At 39.2% G+C, this 13888-nt stretch overlaps 1 protein-coding gene across 1 annotated transcript in view; it reads right to left on the reverse strand.

Annotated features, from left to right (window-relative positions):
• Positions 1-5007, reverse strand: part of WDR43 (WD repeat domain 43) — a 42148-nt gene extending 37141 nt beyond the window's left edge. Inside the window, exon 1 of the mRNA XM_010991276.3 lies at positions 4760-5007. Coding sequence (XP_010989578.1) covers positions 4760-4984 — 225 coding nt within the window. The 5' untranslated portion in view covers positions 4985-5007. The remainder of the gene's footprint in view (positions 1-4759) is intronic.
• Between the last annotated feature and the right edge of the window lie 8881 nt (positions 5008-13888).

Below are 13888 nucleotides of genomic sequence, written 5' to 3' on the forward strand. Positions count from 1 at the left end.
TTTTGGAGATCACTGGTCTGAACCTAAAAAATAATCTAATTAATTAATCTCAAAGAACTAATGACTCATGTATGTGTTCTCCAAGTTGGATGATTTTTTAAAAAATAATTTCCCATTCAGCAGGACGTGCATGTCCAAACACATCAACCAGATAAGAAGTTTATATAACCAATGTGCATTTTAGTGAAATCTAATATTGTAACTACTACTCCATTACTAAATATTTCTGAAACCAAGAGTTAAGTGCTGATGATTATAGATTATCACAGGTCTTTGTTGGCATTTTCTATCTGAACCTGTTATTCCTGTGATGAAAAATTTCAATGACTCCCCAGGGAAGAGTAAATCAATATAAACAACTGTTTGGCATTCAAAAGCATCCACAATTTGCCTCCAACCCACCTTTTCCAATCTTATTTCCAATTCCATCCTTACACTTCCTAATCACGAATACGCTTTCCCATTTGCTTTTCCCTTCTTTTGGAGGGGCCTTTTCCTACTCACTTCAATTTTCATTTGGTTAAAAATCTATTCATGCTTCAAGGTCCACCTCAAACATGATCTCTCCACAAAAATCTTTCTCATCTTAAAACACAAGTCATATTATGCTTTGTATTTTGGATACAGTATAACTGAATTGTCTTTATTTCTTCTTTAATGTCTTAGTTATACTGCTTTGTGTCATGTTATGTGCACATTAATTACACATGTAAATATATAAAATAATGGAAAGGGTAGGCTAAAAATTTAGTTCATATACCTGTGACCAGAAAATCTTGAGTTCCTGAAGGTACCAAGAATGAATACCAAAAGGTTGTTATTTTTTAGACTAAAGAGTCTTTTCTAACGTGAAGAGCTGATTGAGCTAAGCAATAAATGCCAACACCAGTCTCAAGAAAGCAGTACTTGATCTAGGAGGCAATCAGAAAGCTGAGCGAGAGTCTGAATGTGCATGATTTATAAGAGCAATGCACAGTACAGATAAAGACAGAGAGAAGCATATCCAGGTGATGAGAAGTCTGATTCTGATCAATTAAGAAATGACTTTTTAGACTGAGATCCCAAAGTAAGAAAAGAGTTTACATGGAGAGCCAATACACACACGCATAAAAACACATGTATATATGTAGCTGAAACAAACTCATAAAAAACCCCATCCTTTACCATGCAAAATACACTCTAATATGGTCTATTTTTTCATGCTGTCACAACCCACTAAATCTATTTCACAATCCACTAATGGTTCAAAAACTATTTTTGAAAAATACTGACCTCTAGTTGCTGAAAATTATGGCAAAGTTTCAAGTTTCATTCTGCAATTAGTCTTCTATGCCATTTCCTGGACTATCTTATTGTCATTTACTCTGGCAAATGTTTAAGTTTCATGGGTAATAGTGAAGAAAATGTGTGCATTTTTACATGTAATTACATACAGTACTTACATCAAAAACATTTTCTAATACACAGCTACTTCTATTTCTGCCAGTAAAATCTGATCTGCAAATCTTCCCCTCTTTTGAAGTTTAAACACGGGAGAGACCTTAACACAGAGCACTGTACAGGAACACAACTGGATTGTGCTACGTCTCTAAGGGTTAGGACTGGGGATACTCGCTCAGATTTTTCCTACAAACATCCTTAATGCTGCTGTGCTTGCCCTGTGCAATGCCTGAAGTGCTATGTGCTTCATTCAACAGGTACTGAGCTGTATGGGGTCATTTTAACTGCAGTGACAACAAAGCAACTTAAGTGCATTTACTATAGTAGCCAATCTGTTTCTTCCAGGCTCTACGGCAGTTAGAAAAGGAAAAATACAGAAGTTTGTGTCTTAAAGGAGGAATTAAATAGCACGGTCAGTTCCTGGGTGGCCCAGCCACTTACTGTGTGGCTCTGGCATATCATGTAACATCCCAGCCTCAGTTTACACACATAAACCTGAGGAGCTCTAAAAAGAGCATCCATCCATAGTCCATCAATCTGTCTCTCTGCACTTTTCTTTCCATCATTAGAGGTCCTCTTCCCCCAGGTTCTATCACCCAAATGGAATGTTTAGTTATATAATATATACAAAAATTTCCTAAAAACTACTGTGACACAAATGCAAAGAATTATAATCATTCTGTGACCAAAAACAAGCAGCGATCTAATTTTTCTAAACATTTATGAACCATTGCTGTACTTCCTGTTACCCAAGAAACCCAGCACCAACTCATTTTCCTCCATTGATAAGAGTAATGTCACCAAACTTTGTCCTTGGGTGGCCAACTGTCAATTACTGAACCAGATATAGGATATTCCTACAAAAAGGTTTAAGAGAGCATCTTAAAACTTAAGTGGCAAGGATCCTAACTCAGGGACCTGGGAGCAGAAGTAGAAAATGAAGAGTGATTTGCAGCAACGGCTACCTTTAAAAAATCACATGACTTTAAAGTTTTACACAATAATACATATGAAAGTTTGTTTTAATACAGGAAAACCACTTCTCTCTCTAATTTTCAAGTGAAATTGATGTTCTAAGGATACATCCCCAAGATGATGAGCACTGGATGTTTCTACATTCCTCCCAGCTCTCAATTCTGTCACTCAAGATTTAAGGTTACAGTAAGAGCACTGGACCAGGAGTCAAAGTACCTCGACTCTAGTAGCCACAACTACTTTACTGGTTATTAAGGCTTTAGTGAGGCCATTTAAACTTTCTTAGTTCTGACTCTCAGTTAATAAAAATGTAACAATTCCAGGACATTTCTTAAGAGTCAAGTGGCTAAAGTGAGAGCATACAAATAAAAGAATACTGAAACCTGTAAGAACTTTTCTTTTACTGTAGCTCAACTCTTATTTTCCAAGGAGGCCTCCAAAGTAGTGACTTACTCAATGTGACAAAACAAGTTTGAGTTGTGTCCCAGGTATGAAACCAAATCCAGATATTTTTCTATTGTATCAGAGAGTTACATATAATCCAAAACCTACTTTTAACAGAAAATTTAAGACGAGGTAAAAGTTTTATTCCTTAGGCATACAATACGATTGCATAAGTCAGAAGAAAACTAAGTTGGTGATAAATGTTTGCCAGCCTAATATTAGCGATTTGTTACAGATAATGGAGAGCTGAGCTCTAAATATCTGTGTTCTAGTCCTGGTTCCATTTGTGGTTTTTTCCAAGTTGCCTAATTTTCCAGGGCCTCAGTTTCTGCTTCCTGAACAAAGCAAAAGTTAGTCTTTATCTACCTTGCAGGACTAATCACACAAATAAGAGATAATTGACAATTATAGCACATACACACCAAGAACTATTCTAAATGCTTTATGCATCATAAAATATGGAAACCTTCACAACCACTCTATGAGGTACTATTACTTCCATCTTACAAATGAGGAGCTGAAGGCACAATTACTACAAAGAAGCCAATTCTGGATTCAAAGCTAGAGAGTATAGCCTGGGTCCATGCATGTAACCATTGCTCCCCATTTCCTCTCACCATTAGAATTATTATCATTTTTCAATCTGTTAAAATACAAACAGAAATTTGAAAAGGAGAAATATGCAGAGTGCTGTAATTTTAATGACAACTGTGATTTTTTTTAAGTCCAAGTTTTGTGCTTGACTTAAGGGCCCTGATAAGGTTTCTTTAAAAATCAGCAGGAGTCACTTCATCTAGAAACTATAAAAATCTAGCTTAAGAGCTGAAAAATACCTGAACATACTCATCCAAAGTATAACAAGTTAGATGTATCCCTACTTTCAATCTAAGAATTTAGCAGAAAGTTTCCGATTTAAGATCTGTACTATGAACTATTTAAGATTTACACATAATGTCAGCTAAACACCACACAACTCACAATACCTGATGCTTCCAAATCACACTGCACTGATTCGGGGGGGGGGAGGGGGGCTCCCCTACAAGCGCCAGTTTCCACGTGGGTGTGAGTGAGTTAGTCGAGTGCCTCAAAAGTGAATGGCATCTTACCTGAGATGGGTCCCCCTAAGAATGAAAAGCCTTCCCTAACTCAGCAGTGCCCCGTCTAAGAAAAACTTCACCTGGACTCATAGTCATTAAGTTAAACTACTACTTCACTTTACCTCCACATCCTAGCGCAGACTTCAGACTTGGGGAAAGCGGTGTATAAAGGGAGAGACGAACAGGCGTTAAAAATTTAAAAGCAAGAAAATTCGCACGGCTTAGAATGGAAACGGGCCTGGAAACGTCAGGAGTTTCCAGAGTCCCACATCCTGGACGTGGAAGAGAACACGTGGTGAGCCAGCACCCAAGGGTGGGGGGGGTTTGGGGGTGGGGGCCGGAAGCAAGGAAACAGATTTCTTCATTCTAACTACCCAGGGCAAAGCCAATGAGCTGGGAAGGGGTCAAAGAAGAGCAGTACAGCCCCAAAGTCCACCTCTGTCAAAATCCATAGCTCTGAAGAACGCAAGCAGGAGAGAGCCAGGCCTGGCAGCAAGAAGGAGGGCCCGGGGCCTCGGTGAACATGGCGGCCCAGGAGACAGCGGGGCGCAGGGCACAGACCGTATGGAGCCCGCCGGTAGAGCTAAGGTCCGCTGCCCGTCGGATCTGGCCGCGCCCTCTCGTTGCTCTCGGGACAGGCCGCGCACGGAGCTAGCGGCGTGGGCCCAGCCAGCGCCGCCACCGTGCTCGTTGCCTCCTCACCCCCGGCCTCCCGCCGAGAGCCACGCGTGATGCCGGGCCGTGGGGGGCGCTGAGGCCGAGCCTGGGCAGGCGCCCGCCCCGCGCCGTCCCGCTCACTTTACCTTGGCCTGCAGCCGCGCTGGCGCCCAGGCCAGGCAAGTGCAGGTACCGCTGAGGTGCGCGGAAGGCACGTACTCCTGGTGCAACCGGTTGTTGGCTGTCTCCCACACTCGCAGGTGACCGTCGGTAGACGCCAAAGCGAAAAAGGCCTGACTTTGTGGGGAGAAAGCGCAGGGGACCCCAGCGGGGGACAGGGGGTCCGCAACACCACCGCCACCCGCCGCCATTGCTGCTCTGGCTCCGCGGCAGCCACGTGTTCGCCCGTGCGCAGGCGCACCGGCGCGGGGCGGAGCCTGGAGGAAGGAAGTGGGGCGGAGGGAGCAGATGGAGTGGCTCTTCTCAACGCACGCGAGCGTTAGATGGGCCTACCTTGTGGACGGTGGCCCGGTGGGCCCAGTGCTAACTCGTAGTGGAGACAGCTGGAGGCCCCTTACTGAGGACTCCAGAGTAGGGCCCATTCCTTTTAAAAAAATAAGAAAGTTTAAACCAAATGTTTAAAAGAAATATTCACTTACATTTCCGTGTTTGTGACAACTGTTTCTATTTTTCCCTATCCACTTCGAGGCTTTAATCGTGTACAAGTTAAGAACAATTTATTCAATCATAATAGTGTTAAAGCAATGGTGGGAGGGGCTATTCCCTCTTCTTTGGTCAAGACTATCTCATGTTACCGCACCAAATAGAAAATTTTTAACGTCTCCATAATATTTCACCAAATCTATACATTCTGATTCAAGAAATGCCAGGTACTGTTCAGTCTGCACAGAGTTCATTGCCTAGAAGGAAAGACAAAAAACACTACCCTCAGGGCTATGGAGAGACTGAATCTTTCATAAGTAGAGCGAGTTATGGTAAAATTTGCATTTTAGGTTATTTGGAATGACGTAAACTGATACACATTTTTAAAAGGCCTCCTGGGTGCCGGATGTAGACTGTAGAAGGGCAAGAATGAAAGCAGAGAGACAAGCTAGGAGGTTGTTGGGTTGGACTCGATGAACATGATAGAGGTGGTAAGAAGTGGTTCGATTCCAGATAAAATCTGAATTTAGAGCAAGTAGGACTTGCTAACTGGATTGACTGGGAAGGATGAGAAAGAAGCATAAGTCATTAAGTTAATGGTGATACCATTCACTGGATTGGAAAAATGGGTTTGGGTGGAGTGGAAATCAAGACTTCTGTTTTGTATAGTTAAGTCTGAAATGCCCGTTAGACATCCAAATAGAGTTTGTTCAGTAGGAAGTCGCATATGTGAGTAGATCACAGATATAAATTTTGGATGCATTTGCATACAGATGCTATTTGAAACTGTGGGACTGGTCAGATCATGTTGAGTGTAAGTATAAATAGAGAAAAAAAAACTTAGCCCAAACTATGCCAACTTGTCAGGAATCAGAAGAGGATCCAGCAAAGGAGATTAAGAAGAGATAACAGTAATAAAAGCCAAGGAGAGTAAGATGTCCTGGAAACCAAACATTTTATAAAGATTTCAGAAGGAACACATAATCAAAGCCATGTCAAATGCAGTAAGGTGAAGACTAAGAATTAATCAGTGAACCTGGCAAGAGCAAGGTCATTGGTGACTTTTCAAAAGCATTTTTAATAGAGAAGTAGGGAGAAAAACTTATTGCAGAAAGTAGAGGGGAAAATGGGAGGTGAGAAAGGGCAGAAAAGTATAGGCAACTATTTCAAGGATTTTTGTTATAAAGAGCATACATGAGTCTGTATGAAGAAAGGTCTGAGCTAGAGTTATAAATTTGTTAGTCATAAGTATACAAATAAAAACTTATTTTGCACTTACTATATATCAAGCACTGTTTTAGGTGCTTTATGTGTATTAATTCATTTAGTCCTCACAATAGCCCTAGGATGTAGAAACTATCAATATCTCCATTTTTCAGATAAGAAAACTGACATATTGAGCTGGACAATAGGAGGAGGAGCTGGGTTTCTAACCCAAGTCATCTGTGAGCATGGACAACCTGACCCAATGAGAGTATGTAGGGTTTACACAGATGACCCTCCTATACCCACATGTATCAATTCCTTGACGACCCACCTTAAAATGATCTCTATGCTACACCAGCCACTCACTCCCATAGTCATGTCCCAGACCTTGTCATACAATAACTGCACCTTTTCCATAATCTCAGTTTCCACATACCACTCTGTAACCACCAACTCCTATCTTTCTAACTCATTCCCTCTACCTCCCAGGGTCTAACCAGTGCTTCTATCTCACTGGACCCTCAGTCCATTGATCCTACAATCTTTTCACCAGCCCTTATCCTTCCTCCCTAATGGCAGCATCTCCCTCTGAATTTATCCTGTACTCTAACCTTACGACTCTCAACTCCCTTGCCTCTTTCCCATATCATAGTCCTGCCTTGGTAAAAGCACAAACCGGGTAAAATCTAACTCTCCACCCACAAGCAGATGCAAGTGACTAGAGAAAAGCCAAAGCCATTTTATTACGATTCTTATCCACTTTCCCATTCATGATTTTAAAAAAACTTTTAACAAACTAGGCATAGAAAGGAACATCCTCAGCTTGATAAAGGGACTCCACACATACACACACACACACACACACACACACAAAACACAACTCACTTCATACTTACTAGTGAAAGACTGAATGCTTTTCTCCTAAGATTGAGAACAAATCAATATTATCCAATCTAACCAATTCTATTCAATATTTTACTGGAAGTTTTAGGTAGTACAACAAAGATGATGATGATGATAATAATAATAAAAATAATAATTAATAATAATAATAATAATAACACATGCAACTTGGAGAGGAAGGCATAAAAGTATCTTTATTCGCAGAAGACAGATAAAATCTAAAGGGAGTCACAAAAATTCTGAAACCAATAAATGAATGTAGCAAGGTCAAGTAGTGAATGGATAAACAAAATATGGCATATCCCAAAATGGAATATTATTTAGCAATAAAAAGGAAGTACTATTGTCATATGTTACAACTTGGATGAGTCTCAAAAACATGCTAAATAAAAGAAGCCAGATGCAAAAAACTACATATTGTGTGATTCCATTTATATGAAATATCCAGTAAAAGAATATTTATAGAGACAGAAAATAGATCAGTGGTTACCTGGGGTTCAGAGGAGGAACAGAGATTAACTGCAAGTGGGCATGAGGAAAATTTTTAGGGTGACAGAAATATTCTAAAGTTGGATCATAGTAATGGTTTCACAATTCTGTAAATACACTAAAAGTCATTGAACTGTTCACCCACAATGGATGACTTTTATGGTATGAAAATTATACCTCAATGAAGCTTAAAAAAAAAAGCCTTTCCTAAGCTCTTTTTTTAATAGTAGGGTACTACTAATAAATACAAAAAATTATAGTTAGAAAACTGTCAATGAATGCAAAACTAGTATTGATACATTTTTCCATCACTAATTAAAAAGCTTAAAATGGTAACTTTACTGTGGAGATACAGGAATATTCAGACTTAACAGTGATCAAAGTTAACATCATCAATATTGGAACTGACATCATGTAAATCCTGATAGGATGTACTCAGAAGGAAAACCTCAGTTCAGTAGTATTTCTGCCGAAAGTGCGTATTCCAAGTCTAATCAAGAGGAAACATCAGACAAAGCCAAAGTGAGGGGAATTCTATAAATAAATAATCTGCATTCTTCAAAAATGTCAAGGTCAAGAAATAAAGGCTGAGAAACTGTTCATTCCAGATTAAAGAAGGCTAAAGAGATATGAGAATTTAATGACTGTGTGATCCTGGACTGGATCCTGAACTGGAAAAAGACTTACAAAGCTTATAAAGCTTTTGTCACTTATTGAGCTAAGTGACAAAATTTGAATGTGGTCTATAGATTTGATAACGTACTATGGCAGTATGAAATGTCCGTAATGTGATGATCTGTACTGTAGTTAGGTAGAAGATTGTTCTTGTTCTCAGGAAATACTCACTGAAGTACTTAGGGGTAAAGGGACACAGTGTCTCCAACCCACTTTCAACTGGTGCAGAAAAAAATGTGTGTGTCTGTGCATGTGTGTTTGTGTGTGTGTTGTGTACATGGAGGAGACAGAGCATGGGGAGAGAATGAAAAAGCAAATGGATTAACATGTAAACAGTTGGTGAATCTGGATAACAGGTATAGGAGACACTTCTGCAACTTTTGAAATTATATCAACAAAAAATTTACTAAAAAAGTCTCCCTTGATCTCCAACTTCAAACACCCCACCCCCACCTCCACTTAGGCAATCCATCTCTCAGTTTCTGCTATGATGATTTCTATCATTTCATTAAAAATAATAAAATAATTAAAATAATCTGTTCCAGAGTCAATCATCCCAGTGGCATACCTAACATACTTAACACCCAGAGTAGATCGTTAAAAAAAAACAAACCCTTTTCTAGATGACAGGATTATTTTTAACAAAAATCATTAAATGAAACAAATAATAATAAAAGCCATAAAATAAACACTGATAATTTTCTTTTATTGAACCTCGCATATATAATCTTGTTAGTTAAAAAAGAAATAAATAATAAAATAAATGTTAAAATACAAAAAAGGGGGAAAGTCATGGCTTTATATTTTTACATTAGAACATTTTTAAAAGGGGGGAACTTATATCTGTGTATATTAGTCTGTTGAAGCTATGAATAAGAATCTTTATAACTGTTGTACTGTTTATTTTAAATATCCTGTTTTAACACAGGAAAAGTGGTACCACAGGGGCTGGAGATGTGAATTATTCTTGAATGATTCTGAAACTTTAGGAACTTAAAAAGAACTCTTGTTAGTGAGTCCACATGTGTCGGGGCCAACTATATAATCAGGAGTTCTTGGAATTAACTTTCTTATACCTTATAATGTTTATCAAAGGACAAGTAATAAAAATATACTAATGTGAAGCATACTTAATATACAAATACATCCATATGTAATTAAAACTCAGTGTTGGTCACAAAACCTGTTTAGAACTTGAGTCAATAAAATATTTAGGGGGAGAGAAGTATTTCACTGCTGACATGTTCAGAACAGGTGACACCTGGTGATGAGAGGAAGCCGACTGTAGTAGTAGTATACTAGACTACATAACTGAACCCCTTTGCTGTACACCTGAAAGTAACACATTATAAATCAACTATACTTCAATAAAATTTCTAAAATTTTAGAAAGCAATGCATAGAAGAAAGATTAGAATGCTATTTCTCTTGGGTGTTCAGGGGATTTCTCTTGAGGTGAGATAAGCATGATTAGGAGTCAGTTATGAAAGTAAATGAATAAACGAATGATGAATAAATAGAGGGATGGATACTCCCCAGGTTTGAAGTTTTTAAAAGGTTTTAAGTTTTGAAAAGATTGATTATTTTATGAGCATTCAAAAACAGAGTGACCATAAACACAAAGCATTAATGCATCACAATTTAAAAATCAGAGGACAGGTTGAGTTCTACAATGTGAGTTGGTGACACCTGAGAAAGAGGCGGCGGGCAGAAGGGAGGGGTTCAGTGGAGAGGTTCTCTGAGGCCCAGACTAGCATTGGACCCTGACCAGCAGTAGGGCTGGTAAGATGGAGGTGAGAGTCAGTCCATTCTTCAAAAGAAGGACCCTGAAGAAGAGGAAAGAAGATCTAGGATCCTCTCTAGGAGTGAAATCCCAAGGACTGATCATTTCTCAACATTCTAAAATGATGGCTCACAATATGCTAGCAAACTGGTTGTGAATCATCCTGCACAGTATCCTTTAATTTAGGAACTGAGAAAGGTGTTTAGTGAGTGGTGGTGGGTGATGCTAAGTAAGAAGATTCTCCAATTCTGATGTAATTTTTCTTAAAACCTGCACACATATTTAAGAAAATGTTAAACTTCTCTGAATTTAGACTTGCAATGTCTTGTAATACAACAGTAAATCATAGGGGAGTTTTACAGGGTCCAGATTCATGTTAAGCAGCAACTCAGGGAAAAAAAATGAAAAAGCAAGAGAAAAGCAGTTATATTCATAGACTTGGATACTTTCCATTTCACTATAACTCAGTAAGAAAAAAACCTGAGAACTTCAGCAGTTCTAAAAAAGCTAAATACATGTATAGATACAGAACAAAATAAATAGCTATTAAATATAATTGGACCATATTTACATGTTGAATTAAATATTTAACATAGGGACCCAGGTATGAGGGCTGCTACTTTTCTCATTTCCTACTTTCTTCATTCATTTATTCAACAAATATTTATTGAGGGCATATTGTGTGCCAGGCACTATGACAGGATTATAATGATATAACTATGATATGATATGATGATATATACAATATAAACATGTAATGATATGACATAACAGGATTATAATGATACAACTATGACAGATTTATAATGATGAATAAAGCACAGCCCTGTCAACAATCTTATCTTCTATCCAGGGAAATAGTAAGTAAACAGCAACTTCCACACAGTATGACATATGCCATGACAGGTCTAAAAACTTAAAGGACATGAAGAACACAGAGGAGAGGTGCTTCCCCCAGTCTTTTGGAGTCATTCTAGGCCACAAGTAATGTGAGACTGATACCTGAAGGATGACGGCAAGTTCTACAAAATAGAGGGAAGAAGCTTGTGCAAAGAGCCAGAGGAGAACATTTGTGGAACTAGACCTAGTGATCTAGTCTGACTGAAGATTTAAAAAGTCAGCCGTCAGTAATAGCACTGAAGACTATTTGGACTTTAAAGTAGTTGCGTGACTAAATGCCACAAGACGACAGTATCTTTCTGGTCTTATCTCATCAGGTAAACATAATGAGTTGATGATGCCGCGTAAGTTCAGAGAACAGTTCCAGAGTGCAAGGTGACTTGGAAGTTTCATAGGGAAGACAGAAGGAAAAGAAAAGTGTAGCCAGAAATAGAAAGACACATATAATGACGTCCTTTTGAGAACTCAAATGCTCTGAAAGATCACGAATAAGGAATAATTATATTTTTCAAAATATGTTAATGCATTTCATTAGATGTGTGTAGGACAAAATATTTATACCACTGTGTTTGTTCTTCAAACAATAGAAAGAAAAGGATGCCATTTACTGTTCACAATTTATCTCAGAAATCAAAGATATGTAAATTTACCTCCTGTATTTTGTCAATATACCTTCTTCTTTCTAATTCCTACTTCTTCTGAAATAACAGCTAAATATCATTTAAGAATATATAAGAATAATAAAGTAGGAAAGATAAATTTTAAAAAAATTGTAGGGCTTAGGATTCAGAAGTTTCCAACTCAGGCTCATACTTGGCTGTAATAATAGAAAGATTAGCCACAAGAACTTTTCCTAGAACAAATTGAAACCAAAAATGAGACATACAGCTGAATTGGGGAAGGGCAGTTTTGTTTTGTTTTCTTTTTTCGTTTTTTGGATTAAAAGGGAGAAGTCCTGAGGATGGAGTTTACGATGGCTGTTCTAGAAAGCACAGATTAGAAAGTATTAATTTATGTATGCTGAAGTAATAACAAGACTTACCAAATTTAAACTGAATTCACAGCTCTTTGAACACTGCGATGTTAACTCTGAATTCAGTTGTACTGTTGACGGGTCTTTGAGGAGTGTTATAGGACAAACAGCATGGACTGCTGAACCAGATTGACCTAGATAGGAAACCCTGTCGCACCACTTGTCAGCTATGAGATGTTGCCCAAATCATTTAATCTCCCTAGGTCAGTTTTCTTACGCATAGAGCTGGAATACTTATTTCTAACACAGGATTGTTGTGAAAAACAAACCAAATAAATATCTAACGTGTCTGGTATTGCCAGACCCTCAATTAAGTTTTGCCATATGAATTTTTATTAAGCAAACAGGTTAGTGATATTTTATGTTCAATGAGACTTTGGACTCTATAGATAACTTTTTCCCCATTTTAAATTTTGTTTTACTTTTCAGATTAAATAAATTTGTTTTTATTTAAAAATTTGGAGGGGTGGCAAAACCTGGGAATAAACCATTTTTAGAGACCCAGTAAGAGAGAACTAGAAAATACAGTCAATGCTCTTTTGGTGCGGGGTTGGGGGGATGTTTAAACAACAATTAATTTTCTCACAGTTCTGGCAGTTAGGAGTCCAAAATCAAGGTGTCAGCAGGTTTGGTTTCTTCTGAGGCTTTTCCCCTTGACTTGTAGATGGCCATCTTCAGCCTGTGTCTTCACATGGTCTTCCCTCTGTGTCCTAATCTCCTCTTCTTAAAAGGACAGCAGTCATATTGGATTAGGGCCCATTCTAATTACCTCATTATAACTTAATTACCTCTATCTACAAATACAGCCACATTCTGACGTACTGAAGGTTAGGATTTCAAACCATGAATTTGGTGGAGGGGTGAGGTGATTAAATGCAGCCTGTAACACCCCTCTCCCCGCCACCGCTGTTTTAGCCTTTTCCCATTTTAAAATACTTGTACTCAGTTTTGGAGAGGCTAAAACACTTAGTTAACTAGGTATTATATTTCAGTTATTAAACACAACTCCGTTAAATGAGCACACAATGAATAAAGTCACTTTAATCTCGGGTTGCAGAATCTTTGAGTCTGGGGAGGTGGTCAGAGCCCAGTCAAAAGGGACTTGCTAGGACCGGGGAACGAACGCCGCAGTCAGCTGGAAAAGGTGTGCGGGTCAGTGGGTGGCACTGTCAAAGAAGTCTGTCAAACGCATCTCCGGGCCAGTTTTACTTATACATTTTGCAGGTGACCGGGTGACGTTCGTGTTCCCGACTACTAACGAGCTAATAGTCCGGTCCAGCACTTCAGTTAAGACAACGCTTTGACAGGCTCTGTCTCTTAATCCTCCTGTCCCCGGGTGAGGCTGGTGGAGATTAGTCAGCAGTCAATTGTTTACTCTGCACACATTCCAAAGAGGAAATTGGGCCCCCGCGCGGGAGAGGGACTCGCTCCTGGGACAGTTACTCGCAGCGGACCTCGCGGAACCTGCGCAGACAGCTCGGCCTCTGCGCCCTCTCTCGACGCAGGCGCAGTAGCGGAGTTCTTCCCGCGAAACAGCTCTCCAGCCCCTAGGCGGCTGCGTCAATGCTACTGGCAGCGAGAGGCGGGGCGTCGCTCGGCTCTACGTCACTCGTCTGCGACTGCG

This window comes from Camelus dromedarius, chromosome 15, assembly GCF_036321535.1.
Source record: "Camelus dromedarius isolate mCamDro1 chromosome 15, mCamDro1.pat, whole genome shotgun sequence".
Taxonomy (NCBI): domain Eukaryota; kingdom Metazoa; phylum Chordata; class Mammalia; order Artiodactyla; family Camelidae; genus Camelus; species Camelus dromedarius.